The 18,110-nt window shown below is 42.9% G+C and overlaps 1 protein-coding gene across 4 annotated transcripts in view; it reads right to left on the bottom strand.

The window, feature by feature from the left end:
• The window catches only part of LOC146861982 (phospholipid-transporting ATPase ABCA1-like), a 3,104,259-nt gene that overhangs the window by 1,006,098 nt on the left and 2,080,051 nt on the right, over positions 1 to 18,110 (bottom strand). For all 4 annotated transcript variants that reach the window (XM_085641135.1, XM_085641137.1, XM_085641136.1 and 1 more), the window contains exons 35-36: positions 14,394 to 14,468; positions 11,483 to 11,646 (exon numbers count right to left, since the gene is read on the bottom strand). In XM_085641135.1, coding sequence (XP_085497261.1) covers positions 11,483 to 11,646; positions 14,394 to 14,468 — 239 coding nt within the window. The remainder of the gene's footprint in view (positions 1 to 11,482; positions 11,647 to 14,393; positions 14,469 to 18,110) is intronic.

Here is an 18,110-nt window from a genome sequence, read left to right as displayed (position 1 = left end):
GGATGAAAACACCAGTATGGTCTCGGTGGAAGGACATTAAGCATGTGCAGATGAGGGCGCGATCCAGCAACATGCTGCCTGGCTGCAAAACGAGTGCACAGTCTTCTCCTGAACATTTGCACTCTCTGGTAAGCTTGGTGGAAATTTAATAGCAGGCCTTACACCTGAAGCCCTGGGCAGGATGTAGGGGTGAACATAATGAAGAACTAACAATTAAATATAAACTGAAGAAGAATTTTCCCAATACTCTAATTAAAACGATAATAGTTTTAGTGGATCAGAACTTGAAGATGACTTTGAAAATTCTGAGAATCACAAATTAGTTGAACCTAATATTCAGGTGCCCCTGTATCATAACTAGTGGAGGTTCAGCTAGAAGCCTATGGTAAGGTTCAGAAACAAGTCTGAAGCTGCGATGAACGGCAGAAAGTATCCTTCAGCAATGAAGCAATTTCAACAGAAAGGCTACATGAGTGATCAGATGTGTTATACCAAATAGGCCAAAAAACAAGTTTAAAATTTAACTGGCAGTGTATGAAAAGAAAGAAGTGAGACATCTGCCTAAATTTCTCTTCAGGAGAAACATTTGAAAAATTGTATGTATGATTTTTTACCAGCATATTCCTTCATCTGGATCTTAGAATGGCCTAAATTGTCAGAAACATTTTGTCTATATTTTTGCAAATGTTCAACATCTACTGATAATGAAAGATCAATATGAAATTAAGAAAATACTCTTGGAGGATATCCGTTCATGAAAAAGAAAGATTAAGCATTGGTGGCACAATGGGTTGCATGAAAAGGGACCCCAATTATCTTGAGTTGCATAACAGTAAAACTGTAAATATTGTTCTATAGTTTGATTAGTTCTATTTGTTTGCCCACGAGTCTGATTGTTATCACATAATCATATTCCTTATGACAGGTAATATACAGACTTCAGACTTATCAGAGACTGGAGGAAAAGCATGGGTCTGCAATGGAACCAAAAAAGATTAGCCACTATTAAATTGGATAAGGCCTCTATTATATTGGAGTCCTTTATCTTGTAATTGAAAGACCAATAACCTTATGAAACATAACAATGCTGATAAGAGAAACTGTGATGACAAAGCTATTGTTTTAGTAAACTAATTGACATATAGCATATGTGTCATTAACCAATTGCAGAATAACTGGGATAAGTAATCATGTCAAAAAAATAACACCTCAGTATGATCTCCAAATCAAATTTGCTTCTTTTCTCTGACCTGTACTTAATAGTAAGTGAGCAACAGATTGGCTGAATTCTGGAATTTTCTTAATTCTCCTAAGAATAATGGGGCCGATTTATGAGCCCCTTGCGCCTCATTTACGCCGCCGTTGCGTCACTTATGTGACGCAGCGGCGGCGCAAATCCTGCGCCATGCTGCGGGGTATTTACAACGTGACGCATCTGGCAGATGCGTCACGTTGTAAAGCCCTGCGCCACATGTAGGCGTTCTGGAGCAGGAGGGTGCATTCCGGTGCAGTAACGCCTCCTAAAAGTGGCTGAGTGAAATCTACAAGATTTCACTCAGTCACTTTTAAGGCCATGCTGCGTCAAAACCCTGCGCCTGCTTCAAGCAGGCGTAAGGATTGACGCAGCATGTAAGGGATAGGGCACCCCCGAGCCTTGCTGGAGCTGCGTCGCGCTTGCGACGCAATTCCAGCAATGCCCCGCCTTTCCGACAGGAGATGCGTCACGCATCTGCCCATCCGAGTGCCACGGTGCGCCGCATTGCAAATGTGGCACATCTTCTGGCGCATCTCTGCTGATTAGCAGAGATGCGCCAGACGTCATAAATCTGCCCCAATATTTTAAAAGTCCCATCCTGATCTATGAACTTCCAGAGGTCCCACTACCCAACAACACACAGACATTAGCAACGTTTCATTTTCCTGTTCACATAGTAATCAGTAGATTTTTGTAGAAGATCCAGTATATGAAAACTAAAGCACTGTTGTTTTCTTCAGTTTCTCACAGATGATCAAGTTCTTCTTATATTCTTTTGAGGCATTTAGCACACACCTGAGTCACATGTCCTGTATCACCACAAAGGATATACTGTCAAGTCTTTTGCAAGTGCTCATTTTTATAATCCGTAAAAATGACACCTAACTCCTCCCTTCACAGGCTTTTTTTGATGCAATAGATTCACTAAAACCTCTGATCAGCCCGGCAAAAAAACGTTTGGTGAATCAAAATAGCTATTTTGGGAATTCTTGCTTTCCTTTTGGGTCTCTTGAAATCTTTGTGCAATCCACAGCACGGATGTATGACGTAACAACGCGAGTCATTACAACGCGTGCAGTTACATCGCGGTCGTTTCAACGACTGCGATGTTACTACGCTATGCCATTACAACGCAAGTCTTTACATCGACTTGCGCTAGATGGCGTGCTAACATTAGAAAAGCGTAATTTACTATTCCAACTCCAGTCCACTTAACAGTAGGGAAGGTGTTGGGATAGTAAACTACACTATTTGTAATGATAGCACGCCATCTAGCGCAAGTCGATGTAAAGACTTGCATTGTAATGGCATGCGTTGTAAATCCACTTGCGTTGTAAAAGTTTCGTTATAATGGTAGTGCGTCATAAAAGTTGCGTTGTAAAGGTTGTTTACCCACAGCACTAAATCAGTAATTTCAGAAAACGAAGTAGGACATTGTGAATAAATAACACATCCTCATTTTCTTCTTTCAAATCATATTGAAAATGAAACATCTGAGTTTGTTCAAACCAGGTAGTTTCAGTTGCTAATTGATGAAATAGGTCACATAAGCCAATAAATTTTTTCACCTTGCTGAATATCACTTAATGCTTCTTCAGCAGATTATTGGAAGTAAGAATTTTCAAAAATCTTTCTAAATGCTAGTTGGAAAAAATCACATATCGAAGGAGCTGCCAAGCCAATGAAGATCAATTAAGACAGCCAATCAACTAATACTTTACGCAATATTTTTTAAACTGTCAGAAAAAAGGCAAATACACCCTTAGAGAATATAAAAATTCTCTTATCTTCACTGGATCCCCAGAAAAATGCTGTGCACTTGAGGAGAAAACTGGGCTATCTGTAAATTGTAATATTAAGGTCCGCTTTAACACTGAAACGGGATATTTGATGCAGGTCTTGTGCTGGGAAAGAATGCCTAGTCTAATCAAACCGAAGAAGTTGTTGGTGTTGCAATCTGTCAAGGACTGGATGTTGAGACAGTCTGTTGAGTGTATTGAATCTCCTTCTTGATTTCCTGAAGAAAGGGTGTTTCCTCACAGTAGTCAAAGAGCTACCCTGCTCTTAATAGTAAACGTGAAAGGTATCAACTCTTTGTTTAAGAGTATCCCACTCAGGAAACAAAAACAGGAAAAAACTGGAAAAAAGCATTAATATAAAAATATTAACAACAGGGAAGAGGAAACATTAACACAAGAATATCCAGAAGTTGATCTAATAGAAGTTCCAGCTGCAAGAAGCAAAAATGACGATCTTTTGAGTGTATTGCTTCAGATTTATGTCTTATTTTATTTAATCCATTTTTGCTGGCCCTATTACTCAGCACACTTTATTCCTGTTAACCATTGCTAAAGTGCCTGTATGTAAATGCTACTAGAGGGCTTAATCAGTCGTCGAACCATTTTAGCCTAGGTGTGCAGTGTTATACTGCCATTTCAACCCGGCAAAACTAAACTTTTGCCAAGCCAAACCTTACTTTTAAAATGAATAAGGCACCCCTAAAGGGTATTGAAGACATGTCATTTGTGCAACTGCTTATCTCCCAAAAGAACCCAGCATCCATTAAAAATGTCTATGATTTCGAAGCATGTGTGGGAGAGAATCGCTGTTGACTTCTTTGGACTCCTTGACAATGGATATCACCGGACAGTGGTCACTGACGAGTACTCTTGTTTTCCTTTGGTAGAAGACCTCTCATCATTTCGCTCAGGAAAATGTTATCAAGGTGGCATTTTTGCAAAATGGGGTGTTCCTTGAATTCTAAAGTCTGACACTGGCCCACCTTTCAACAGGAATCCAGAGATTTTCTTAATCATCCCAATGTTAAGCATCAGAAAAACATGTCTCTTTGGCCACAAGCAAATGGCGTTGTTGAGTGTTTTATGAGCACACTCAAGACCGTTCAGTGTGATGCACTGGAGAAGCATGATCACAAATCTGCTCTTTATTCTGCTCTTCCTACCTACCGGTTTACTCCCCAATCAATGGCAGGTGAAAGTACTGCCACCCTAATTTCCGGAGGACCATGACAACTAGGTTGCCACAATGGACCAATGAAAGATCAACAAATGGTGAACTTCATCATACAGTATTGTGTCACAAGCACAAAATGAATATCTATGTAGACAAACGCCAATGTGCTAAGAAAACTATGTTTTCAAAAGGAGGTTGAATTTAGTGACTCTGGCCAGATTAATGGGACACCAGCAAAAGCTATCATAGCTGTAATTCCCAAGGAAGGAAAAGATCCAACACTCCCTAAAAACTATAGGCTGATATATTTCATTAATCTAGATTGCAAAATTTATGCAATGATCCTTGCTAAATGCCTCCAATTTTTTTTACCCAAACTCATCCACCCTTCACAAGTTTTTTTTTGACAAAAAAGACTATCTAGCTATAACACCCGAATTTTAGCACATGTCCTTGAGAAGGCCAAACTTACTGATTCACCAACAGTTGCTATCACTTTGGATGCCGAAAAGGTTTTCAACAAAGTTGATTGGAAATACTTGAAAGCAACACTTGATAAATTTAATTTGGGTGTGAATTTTATGCATATGGTAATGGCTCTATACTTTAACCCCTCGGCCAGGGTCAGAGCGGGAGGGTGCCTCTCATCTCCCTTTAAATTAGAACAGGGAACAAGGCAAGGCTGTCCGCTTTCCCCATCTCTATTCCTCCTTGCAATTGAACCTTTCCTTTATCAACTTGGGAACAATAAACAGATCACAGGAACACGTTTCAACAACTGTATGGTCAAAATAACTGTTTATGCGGATGACGTGTTAGTGGTTTCCGATAACGCGGAAGCTGCTTTCTCTGCACTTATGTCCTCGATAGATGAATTTGCTGCAGTATCTGGTTATAAATTAAATAAGGACAAGACTGAAGTAAAAATCCTGAAAAACCTTGGTGGGAAAGAAATTATTGGCAACTCGGGTCTCTTACGGCAACCTAACTGCTTCAAATACCTTGGCTTAGACTTCACGAGAGATCTGATCACCACCCTTCAGACCAATGAAAATTCTCTCTTCAAGAAAATCTCTTCATTATTATATGGCTGGTCACCTACATTTTTATCTTGGTGGGGAAGAGCTGATGACATTAAAAATGATGATTACTCCTCCTGTCAACTATCTAGCCAGCATGCTACCAATGAGGCTCTCAAATGACTTCCTGAAAAGGGTCTATAAGCTCTTTAACACGTTCCTTTGGCAAGGTGAGAGACCCAGAATATACATGAAAAAAATTCAATTGCCCAAAGAAAAAGGTGGTCTAGGCCTTCCGAACTTTAGGAACTATCAAGCTGCGTTTCTATGTAAACAGGGATCTAACTGGCGACTCCCCCAAGTGGACTACACTCCAGTCAGATTGGACATAGAAAGATCTATCATCAATGACATGCCTTTGCCTGCTCTCCTCACAATGGCTTTATCTTCCATCCCTCATTCAAAATATATTTTGATTAACACCAAAAGAGCCCTACTATGCCTGGAACACATCTCTGCACTAAAAACAAAACAAGCATTGGCATAGCCAATAGGTCTCGTTTTTGGGACATTCTAAGTATTTAGTTATGCAGCACAATATCCTTGGTGCAATAAAATCAACTGTTGCATGGCTAAACACTTATAAGGTACCAAAGGTGAGACCTATTGGCTATGCCAATGCTTGTTTACTTGGCTACTGGTCTCTTGGGTATTTCAATCTCTTGTATATTCCCCTTGGTGCACCTGGTTTGTTGAATGGTCCATAAATATATGTTGTTTTTCTTCAGATGCACAACTGTGTTTTAATAAAAATGGTGATTGTTATTGTTTGATTTACTTTGTGTTGTGTTTTTGTATACAAAAGTTAAATTCACAAAAAACGAATTCAGTCACCAATTATTCTTAGCACATTTTTGTTAGGGGTGTGTGAAGGTTTTGTTAAGTGCCCAGAGTCTTGTATAGATCCTGATAATTTAATTGTATGTAGATCGCTGAGTTTCCTTCAATTACGCCCTGGTCTAGTTTGTCCCAGTAAACGGACAATATTTCCTTGGAGTGCTAGTTATTGTTAGAAATGGTTGTGACTTTTTCTCGCGAATTAACTTTAGAACTGTTTCTTTACTTTGCAACTGCATGGATGTTGACAGTCTGATTTTTCAAACAAATTTAGAGGAGCTTAGAAAGTCTAATTTTGCAGTGAGAACTGATGGGGAAATATTTTGCTGTAGCAATCATTATTTATAGAACTCGGAACAATTACAGCAAAATCACACTCTAAAACTTCGTCTTACACCCCTAATTTCAAGAGGTAATCTATTTGTGGGGAGATTTCGTTCTTGGCTTTACCTCCACCAAGATATCTAAAATGGTAGTACACTTCCAAACATAAATGCACACCACAGATCGAAAATAGAGTAGGTTACTTGATGGTGAATAGGTCACATCGAAGTACAAAGATTAACAGCCTCACTTAGAGTTCTGTGTTAATGAAGGGTGCAAAAACTCCTTTATAAAATACCAATTGTGCAAGTTGTCAGCTCAAATGTTTCGTTTGTTTGCTACTTTTGTGATTTTTATGGGGGGTTGCAGTCTTTGTGGCACTGCCTGTTAGCCCTTTGTTCTGCAGGGACCTTATTCTGTCACGCTTGCTCTATACTCTAACTCATTTAGTCCATTTCATAGGTAGGATATTATCTCAAAATGAGCGCCTAAGTGCTGGTGGTATGATGAATTCTCCGATATTGCTTTATTAAAGAAAGGACAGGAAAGGTAGGATCGTGTGGTAATATGATCAGTTCACATTTCTGTCATTTTCGCACCATCAGAACGAGTGCAAACGTTATGTCGCAGAAGATTGTGCAAAGCAACGCTCTACTGAAAACAACTTTTGCTTTACAAGGAGCAAAATCATCAAATGGAAACTCCTTAAACAGACAAATCTGGGCTACATTTGGTTTCTTAGAATATTTTTTGCTTTATTTTGGCAACCGCGTTTTAAGATTATATAAACACGATTTGCAACTTCCTTTAGCTAACTAATTAATATGTGTGGGCAATAAATGCGGCTGCAATGCAAGTTATGGTAAATTGTAAATGTCGGTCTGAGATAACTGAGGGTATTTAAATACGGAGCCTGTCAAAATGGCGATACTGACATGCCCGCAACAAGTTTTTGAACTTGAACCAAATATGCTGTAACTAGGAGGCGTAGAAATCGGTCCCGCCTCAAAATTAAACCGTATGGCCAGATGCATCTATAACATTTTAACTTGCAAACGCAACAATGATACAGGCAGATTCTGAAAACACCTGCGAAATCAATGCGAGTAAAGCACAGTTCTGAAAATCAGACTCCTGGATGCTTTAATCATCGACGGCGAAGAACAAAAGCTACATAAGGGCAAGAGCCTTTGGCATGGAACAAGCAGAGCATAGCACCGTGCACTTCTGCATTCGGAGAAGGTTGGCAGGTTTCACCGTAGGGAAACTAGTGGTCTTTGTGGGGGGTTCGGTTGTACAGATGCCAGAGATGCATGGGCCCACTAAGCTCACTTGCATCCCTGTGAGTGAGCATTTCTCTTGCTCGACAGCAAGCTTTCACTTCTTTACATGTACCGTCACCTTTAACGCGCGACCACCGCCACCGGCCCAGTGCACAGTTCTACTGGGAAACCAGAGCTTCAAATGCACACAATGACTGGTGCATGTGAAGCCAACGCACACAGTGAAGGACATTAAACGGCATGAACATATACGAGAAATACAAAAGTAAACAGAAGAATCACCGCTTTCCCTACTCCCAACAGCATCCCCGCAAGGGCCACGAGCCAACCAGCGCGCGAGGGAGACGGCAGAGACATATCTAACAAACGCGACATTTAAACGGGCCGAGTCCCATTAAGCAGCTAAAAAGGGGTGGAGGGGGACAAATATGTCTGCGGCTGAAAAATTAACCCATGAGAGGCCGGAGCTGCCACGGCTGCTTTCTTAAAGCGTCCCGGCCTCCTCTACGACCAGGCTGCCCACCTATCAGGCAGGATTAAGACACGGCTCAAAATGTTTTACAAGAAATCAACCAAATCGATGTTTAAGAAAAAAAAGCAAAAATCAAAACGTTACATACAATTTAAACAAGCATTGGCCACGAAAGTCATCGCGATCACAATTGCTGTGAAAGCGAAAGTGATCGCGATGATGCAGAAAGGCGTTCATGAGTGCTGCTGGCTGGCCTAGCACATGGCGGCTGCGCGCATGCATGCTCACATGCACGCAAGCGCGAAGCCAGCCAGCAGCACTTAAAAAACGCACATACAAAATGTCTCTCCGAGCCAGCGCATGCGCTGGGCTCAGCGAGACCTAAAAATGGAACCTGGCCTCTCTCTGGCACAACCCAAACTTGAAGGGTGATGGAGAGATGCTCCATTGGGAAAATTGATCTAAAAGCAGGGTAAATCTAGTCAAAGACCTTTTTAAAGGGACCCTCCACCTACCTTTCTCCATGATTCAGTCTCGACATGGGCTACACCCGATAGATTTTTATAAATTCCTAAAACTAAAATCACTTCTCACGTTGCGCTCTATTAAACCTTCCGATCGTTCGATTTTCTCAAAGTTGTTTCAGCTACAAAGGTCAGGTCACACCGTCTCTAAAATTTACAAACTCCTTTCCTCTAAGCCTTGCACATCTCACAGGAAATGTGAAGTAAAAGGGGAATCCGAACCTAATTCTAGTAATATCCCATTCAACTGGGAGAGGATACATATCACCCCCTTCTCAAATAAAATCTCCCCTATATTATCACAAACCAAGGTTATGTTAATAAATAGGACATATTGGGCCCCTGAGAGGATCTTTAAACTTATTCTCAGTGAAAGCCCTACATGCTGGAATTGTAAATCTCATGTTGGTAACCTTGCCCACATGCTCTTCCATTGCCCTATCCCACAAACATATTGGGATAAGATCTACAAATGTAGAAATTATACTTTCAAGATTGTCCCCTCAAGGGAGTTTTCCTATATCCTTCTAGGTGCCCTAGACCCGAAGATGAAAGATGTAAATGATCGATACTTATTAGATCTTATGCTTACTTTAGCCTGTGAAATTGTACTGAATAAGTGGAAAAACTCTAAAGAAGTCTCCTTTAGGATGTGGCAAGAACGGTTATCCTTCCTCAGAGGAGCTGACAACGTTGCACTTCACGCCTCTCCCTGGTGCAAGTCACACAGGAAGCTTTGGAAGTCCCTTGATGCCTTATCCTTATCATACGACCCTCCGTAAAAAATGACTCACACCCTCTACAAGATAATACTTATTGAACGCCATATTCGCTGTGTTACACCTGCACTGTATTGTACTCTCTGCTATTACTACTGTGAAACTGTACTTGCTTGATACCCCTGTAGTATATTGTATTCTCCACTATTACTCGTGTGAAACTGCGCTTGATTATCCATTTGTATGTCACTCAACTTCACTGTGACTCCCATGGTAAGGCACTTGAGTAATTTGTTGTTTTGTTGTATCCTACTTACTTTGTATTTCGTATGATCTGTATGCTTTGGATTACTTATGATCTGTATGCTTTCTATCATATTTGGCATTGCTTATCATCTTGCTATTGTAGTTATCATGATCATTGTGTTTATCATTATTTATTTGTGTATTTTTTGAAAATTCAATAAAACTGATTTGAAATTTAAAAAAAGAAAGAGGTCGAGTCATAGTAAAATAAAAGATAAAATGCAAGTCCAATGCTCCATTTGATGTTGAACCATTTAAAGTTGTGACTTGTAAAGGACACATGGTGACTGTCTACCATCCTGGAAAGTCTATTACGCAAGATGTGTTGCATTTCAAGCACCTGCCTCATCATTCACCAACTTCAGATGTCAGACATGAGACTGTTTCAATCGAGACTTCTGAGAGCTCACTGATTACACCAGCCTCTGTATCACCAGTGCCAGTCTTGGACACTTCTCCTCTCTCTTCACAGTTTCAAAGGACATGGTCTGGGTGATTGATTAGAGCTCCACAATGACTTTTCGAAGAGTTGTGATGTATTTATGTAACATTTGTACTTTTTATTTAATAAGGAAGCAGATGTAGTGTCTTGTGAGTTAGAGATGACAGGACCCTTTTGGTTCCTAACGGACTCCGTAGACCTGTGACGTAAGTGTTCGGGTGTGGTTAATAGAATTAATTATTTAGAAAGTTGAGTATGCAGTTACACGCTCAACAATAAAGACGTGTAATACCAAGCAAAATCATATATATGTACTGAGGCTGGGGAGGAAGCTCCGGAGGCCAGGACTCATAATCACGCACTGAGTATGGCATCCAGCATCACCTGGTTTGAATGCACGATGAGAGCTCTAGAGCACTTGTAATCCATTGGAACAGTGTCACAACTCCCCACCTAGCTCAATGTCTTCCTTCCCCATTACAAATCGAAAAATAATTATCCTCCTGTCACCATTGTCCACCTCACTCAGCAGCTCCTCTTTCCCTTCACATATAAATACTAACTATCCTTCTGCCACAATTCCCTACGTCGTTTAACATATCTCTCCCTTTTGTATTGAAAAATATACCAATCCTCCTGTTGCTCTCTCCCACCTCCCTCAGCATCTCCCCCTTACATATTAAAAATAAACCAATCCTCCTATGAATCTCACTCCATCACGCTCAGCATTACCCCTTCCCATATTAAAAATATTCCACTCCTCTTTCCAACCACACTCATCTTGGTCATAACCTCCCCTCCCTATCCCATACAAAAAATATATATCTCCTCTCCTTTGAGAGACATTCTCTTCACCCCTCCCGCCCCATGTAAATTCCTTGTAAGAGAAGGGTCTTTTTAAAGATGTGAATACTTGCTATTTCCGTGTTTGAGTCGATATTTTGGAGAACACAATCCCCATCGACATTTGGTAGACTTTAATGCAGGCTCCATTTTTTGCATGGAGCATACATCTGTCAATGCAATAACTCTATTTTATTTATACTGCATGCCCAACGCATATGTTCCCGCTCTAGCTATTTATACACTTGCCCAAGAACATTGAAAAGCAAAAAGCCCCTCTTGAATTGCCTTTATATGCAAATATTTGTAAACTCAAAAAAAATGGGCGTGTCATTCTAAGAGGTAAAAGTTTGATTTCTTTTCTTTTGGCGAGATATAGCATACTGATCCCAGCTGCACCAGTGAAGAGAAACACAGTCACTTACAAGTCAGACATCTGCTCCTTTGTCAAGTTCAAGGGATGATTGTAGGTGGTTATCCCATAATGGCTCACGCTCTTCCCGCTTGGTAGATTGGCTCGCAGGATAGCATTATTAGCGACATTGATAAAAGACACCATGGAATGCCAGCCCGGGTTATAGAACCAGACCTTCATGGGAAGGAAAGAGAAATGACAAATAGTTATAAAGATATCTTGAGACACACTCCTCGAAACAGAACTGAATGATGTTTTAACACTTTAATTCAGTTAAATTGAATTAAATTTACAAATGCATTGAGGGGGGAACACATGGTGTGTTCCCCCCCACTAAGCACTTAGTGTATAGTTTGAAATAGTTGAAAACCATCTAAAATGCTTACTTTTCCACCAATTAAGTTGTTAGATTTGATATTTTGCAGGTGCAAGACCAGTCGCGCACCAAAGTTTCCATTATCCCTAATGCAAGCAAGAATCTGGTCCCAAACCTTAGTTTGTTATCCCCTCACAACCCTGGGCCCCGGTGTGACTGTGTCGGCCACTTTACAAATAACTACCCACCTACACCCACCCCTGTCTACATTTTAATACTATCAAAAGAAAGAGTATGCAGTTCCTCAGAGAAAAGGGGGAGTGAAAGTGTGGAGAAGAGACCGTTAGGAAGAGGAATTCCTCTATTCGGAACTAGGGTCCTCACACACCCAGCAAGCTAGGTGTCATGCTTCATCATATGGACCTGCTCCTCGTCGGGCCGGCGCTGCAATGCCCGACGGGCACCCTTAAAGGGGCTCTTTAGCGGAGATCTTTAGTTCCTGGCCGTATGGTGCAGTGTGTGTGAGAGGGACCTAGTGGTGTAGATGTGAATGCAAGTGTGTGGTTAAAACAAGTTGGAGAGTCCAAAAATCGGATTTTATTAGGAGTGGCTCTCCACTTGATTAAAACGAAAACAGAGTGGCAGCTGGCTGATATTATGATTCAGCTTGGCTATGCTCTTCTGTGGTGGTCAACATGTTTCTTGCCCGGTGGTCCTAATGATCCGTGGCAATTCTTCAGGACCTACTGAACTGTCAATAATCTACACAACGTGGTGAGTACAATTGTTACCTGCCACACGTTATATGGAAAACGATCTCGCCATATGTCTAAGGGGACCTAGGAAAGAAAGAGATTTTTAGGAAGGCAACCCAAGCATAGGCAGTGATTAAAAATAGTACTGTACAGGTAGATCTCACACAGTAGTGATTACTGCCTCGACCGAATGACACAAGAATGCGTCCATTGTCACCAAGTGTCAAACTTTCCTATACAGTTAGTCGATATTCTCCTCAAAAAGTGAATATAAAAACAAGCAACATTAAAACAGAAGACTGGAAGTGTTGTGTTCCCTATGAGGAAGTGATTACAAAGTAACAACAAGTTTCTTCATTGAGGAGTTACAGGGCACTCACCTATTGTGGTGTGTATCCCTGCTCCTGTCCGTGGCGCCACCGGGACACCAAGATTCTGGTGTCCTAATGAGAGACAAAATGTTAAATGGAAAACAAAGTAAAACATGGAGGGCAACTGGCCCGACATGTAGTGTCAGCACACGTAAAACAATATCGCCCGTGTGCGATCCCGTCATATAAGCTGAAGTAATGCGAGCCTTGAAACAGGGGGGATTGTAGAATAATAAAGAAGCACCACGAGGGAAACTTATATGGAGTCACACCAGAGGCGCATGGATCGTGAATGCCAGCCCAGACAAGGTATCTGCCAGCCAGAGATGCGTAGCCACGGAGTCAAGGCACCGCAACGCATTAGCCAACACCACAGGTGGAGTCTAGGGCAGGCCCGGTCTGCCGTCACGATGGAGAGGAACCGACGAGAACCCTGGGGTTCCCCCAGACCCCACGGAGTGTCAAGCAAAGTGCGCCAAAGAACCGTTCGATAAACAGCTGTTGCAATACACTGACATCTCTTTCTTTCCTAGGTCCCCTTAGACATATGGCGAGATCGTTTTCCATATATCGTGTGGCAGGTAACAATTGTACTCACCACGTTGTGTAGATTATTGACAGTTCAGTAGGTCCTGAAGAATTGCCACGGATCATTAGGACCACCGGGCAAGAAACATGTTGACCACCACAGAAGAGCATAGCCAAGCTGAATCATAATATCAGCCAGCTGCCACTCTGTTTTCGTTTTAATCAAGTGGAGAGCCACTCCTAATAAAATCCGATTTTTGGACTCTCCAACTTGTTTTAACCACACACTTGCATTCACATCTACACCACTAGGTCCCTCTCACACACACTGCACCATACGGCCAGGAACTAAAGATCTCCGCTAAAGAGCCCCTTTAAGGGTGCCCGTCGGGCATTGCAGCGCCGGCCCGACGAGGAGCAGGTCCATATGATGAAGCATGACACCTAGCTTGCTGGGTGTGTGAGGACCCTAGTTCCGAATAGAGGAATTCCTCTTCCTAACGGTCTCTTCTCCACACTTTCACTCCCCCTTTTCTCTGAGGAACTGCATACTCTTTCTTTTGATATGATTAACTGGGCACGTATGCTGGACCTCCTGTAAACAAAAGCCCGCCAGTCCCCCTTTTTGATAACATACATTTTAATACTGCAACACTGTTTCTGATCACAAGCAATGAGGACAAATCACACATATTAAACGTCAATTGTGATACGATTTAAATTTTCCCTAAAACCCCATATGTTTCTGATTATTATAAAAAGACCCTAAGGGCAAGCACTTCACAATCATGCTTTAGGGTATTTTTTGTACTTTTGTGCCACTTTACCGTTTTTTCAGGTACTTCTATGTTTTCTTGATTATATTAGATAACTGTTAGTACTTCACTCTGAAAACAAAGTGTGTAACTATTTTCTTTCTATATCGCTATTTGTATATGTTGTATAGAATACCTTTGCGTTGTATTTTGTGCCAAGATCTTTCATGAACATTTCTACATCCTTCCACGTATTAGCAGTTTCAGGGGTCTGAAAGTTAAAGAATATAAAGTTGTTTAAATAAATGGCATGCGCATAGACATTTTTTCCCCCACTCAGTAAGTACAGTCATGTGATCCCTGAATTTTGCAGTACATTTTCTCATTCACTAAAACCAACATTAAAAAAACATTCACAGATTATTTGCTATTAAACTGTTTGATAAAGATATATTTTAAAAAACTTAATTGTTGGTGTCAAACCAGAAAAAACACCAGGATATTTATGCCTGACTCGTGGAGTCCTTGAGTGGAGGGATCCTGTGCAGAGAGTGGGTCATGGAGGAGGGAACTGCAGTTACTTGTGCAACTTGTGGCCCAGGGGGCAACGCCAACAGATGGTGGGCCCCCAAGACAGGAGCGTGCCGGTTCGGACCGGTACTGGGAGGTGTCAATGGTGGTGCCACGATTTCAAATTTTTGCAGGCCGGAAGCCCGCGATTGGCAATTGGCTGGTGGACCGGGGGGGCTGTGATGGGGGGCAGCCAGGCGAGGATAAGAAGGGAAGTGCCTCACCACCTGTTCACCTGTTTCGTCGCCTGGCTGTCCGTTGGTGACGTTCTCGTTGCTGTGCCTCGCTCCCGCGACCTTTCCTGCTGCTGCGAACGATTGCAGCAGTGAATGAGCCTTTTTTCACCCACCCACCCATGTCCTTAAGGCAGCATCTTTCTCATTGGGCTTGGGAAGGAGTCATGTTTGGTCACAAAACAGGTGGACAACCTTGGCATCAGTAATTGAATTGCAGGCGAATTCTGAATTAGGAAGCCTTTACCTTAAGAACTGGGGCTAGGGGGTTGCTGTAGGGGTTGGGACTCCCTCTACAGTGACCGTCCCTAGCATCTCACGGTACTCCATTACATGGCCCTGGAGGATGTCAGGGATGGTGTCTCCGCCAGGGGACCAAGGTATGGCCCGGTTTGCCCAGGCCCATCCCATTAGGTGCCAGTTGGGGAGCCCTTTTGGGTTGTATCTGACACGGTTATGTTGGGGGCTCAGTTGTCATGCTGGCCTACGCTCCCTCTATCTTGAGGAGGCAGGTGAATTTGCCTCGTAATATGCAACTTGCAGTATGGGGCACCACAGTCCCAAATTATTTGTAATAGTCAATGCAATGGTGCTTGGGGGGTGGCCAGCCAAGACTCCTTTGACGAACTGTTGATAGGAACTGACATGTATTAGGTCTCCCAATAAAAGTGTCTTGATGTACATATTATTGTAAATATCAATTGAAAAGTTTTGGAAAATATAATAATTCTGTTGTAAATGTTGCGTTTATAGTAAATGTAATAAATACGTCCGGAGAAATGTACATTCTCTAACGCAGTGATAGAGGCTGCATGTGTTTGTCTCCCTCCAAGGAATTCCCGGTTGGGAGGGGGGGTTAGTTGGGGGTAGGTCTCGGGCCCCACCTGTCTTTTTTTTACATGAACGCTACACTACGCTATGATGCTACAACGCTGCATAACATGCCACTGAACGAGCAAGGAGCTTTGCAGCAGGCCACGGGCCACAAATGTATTGAATAGGGACTAGGGGCTCATGGTTGGAGGCTTGAAGGCCAGGGGTCACAGGGTAGGGGGTGCATAGGGGTTGTGGCACTCCGGCTTTTCGCCAGAACCGCAGGAGCATTTCTCTTTCTGTAAAACTGCTGCAAACCGCTGTGGGAGCGGGAGCATGGGGCCTGGAGCGTTACAGTTTGGGCAGACCAGGCGGGCCCCTGCCGAGGGAAAACATCATTACAACGCAGGAATTACATCGTAATGCCTTTACAACGCAAGTTGTCACAACGACACCTTGTTACATGGCATGCCATTACAACGCAAGTTGTTACAATGACTTGCTGTAGGGGGCAGAAGAGGTTGGATGTGCTGGATTTTTAATCCAACACTTTCCCTACTGTTGCACACACTGGAGTTGTTATAGTAAATTATACTATTCCAAACTCTAGCGCCCCCCTACAGCAAGCCGTTGCAATGACTTGCGTTGTAATGGCATGTGTTTTAACAAAACGATGTTGTAACAACTTGCGTTGTAATTGCATGTGTTGTAAATGCATGCATTACAATGAGTGCTATTCCTGCAGAGTCACAGTGCACAGAGGCAGCAACAAGGCACAAGCAACCCCATCTCCTTGCCTGCCCATTTTACTGTCCCAAAATTGCTCATTGGGAGCAACGAATGCCAGTAACATCATTGACACAGTGGGCATGTGGACATGAGGGGCCAGGAATGCCGGGGTAGAAGGGGCAGCAAACAATGATTGGGGCCCAGCCTCTCCAGTAGCAGTCTCCTGCAGTCTCCACCAGCCCTAACTGTGGGCAGGGGGCCTCTCTAAAAACTAACAAAGAATTCAGCACTTCCCCAGTGCTGGTGCCTGCCACCCCACTGCCCCCCAACTACTAAAATTAGCACAAGCTTTCCCAAAATATTTTCTCTACTATAGCTGCACTTGCCGGCCCTTGTGGCCTCATTGCTTACCTGAGTCCCACGCACCACAACCAGAAGGGAGCCTGGACAGCGTTCTATCACCAACTTGCATCTGGGACAACTCACCTGCGGCGTACCAAAGCTCGGGCAACCATTGGACAGTCTGTTCAGAGAGGTCAACATGTGCAGCAGGCAGGCCCGGTAGAGGGCCCTTTCAGGGAATGGGGAGTGCTGCAAGTGTGGAGGCGGCCAAGCTAGTTCTTGGTGAATTTGCAGCCCCTGCACCCTCCTGATTTGACCACAGCAACTATCACTCCCCCTCTCTCACAGCTAAGACGTGTGTGCCCGTGCTTCCACAGGTCTAAGGCCAGTTTTCACAAGATGGTAGTGGCTGTGCATAGAGGCAGGTCAGCTGGAATACGGACCACTTGGATAACTTGCAGCACAACAGACAAACAGACAACCAGATTACACATTACAGGCAACCTTTCTGTGCCCTGCAGATATTACCCAGCGCACCAGATATCAGACTCCAATGAATGCTGGGTCACTCGTCATTACACAGCATAAGCTACCTTCGAACAGGGGCTAAAAAGGCACAGATTCTTAGAACCCAGACATGACCAGATACAACCGGTTCATGGGGTCAGGCAGGGAGAGAGACCCAATCTCCACTGAACCAACAAAAAGAAGGAAAGTCTACAAAGGACCAAAGCTGCCATTGCAAAATGACAGCAAAAGGGAGAAGATCCCCTAGTTGTAATCAAACTGGAGCAAAAGGCAGATAAACAAAGCAGAGCAGTCTCTGCTAGTGAAAAAGGAAACACGGCAAAAGCGATGTCATACAACCACCAACCAAAAATATATACAACATTTTCGTTTGTAAAGGACGCAGTCTTAGTACCATACTCCAGCAATGACGGGATCAAAGGGCTCCCTTCACCTCTACAGCCTGAAGTCATTGACTTTTCCATTGAGGGGATTGCATGCTTTGCACCCCTGCCCTTCACCAATGTCACCTCAGTGTCCACATCTACTGGAGAAATAGGCAGAAAGAAGCATGGATAATAGGAGAACAAGGGAGCACAGCACAGCCCACCCTATAGCCCATACAAATTACATGACAGAAGGTGCAATGGAGGCAGCTGCAGCAACAGCTTGGGGTCCCTCAACTCAACATCTTTTCACTATGCAGAGCGACCTGGAAG

This window comes from Triturus cristatus, chromosome 2_2 (assembly GCF_964204655.1).
Source record: "Triturus cristatus chromosome 2_2, aTriCri1.1, whole genome shotgun sequence".
NCBI classification, from domain to species: Eukaryota; Metazoa; Chordata; class Amphibia; order Caudata; family Salamandridae; genus Triturus; species Triturus cristatus.
The sequence above is the reverse complement of the archived record's forward strand: the minus strand, read 5'-3'. Positions and strand labels throughout refer to the sequence as shown.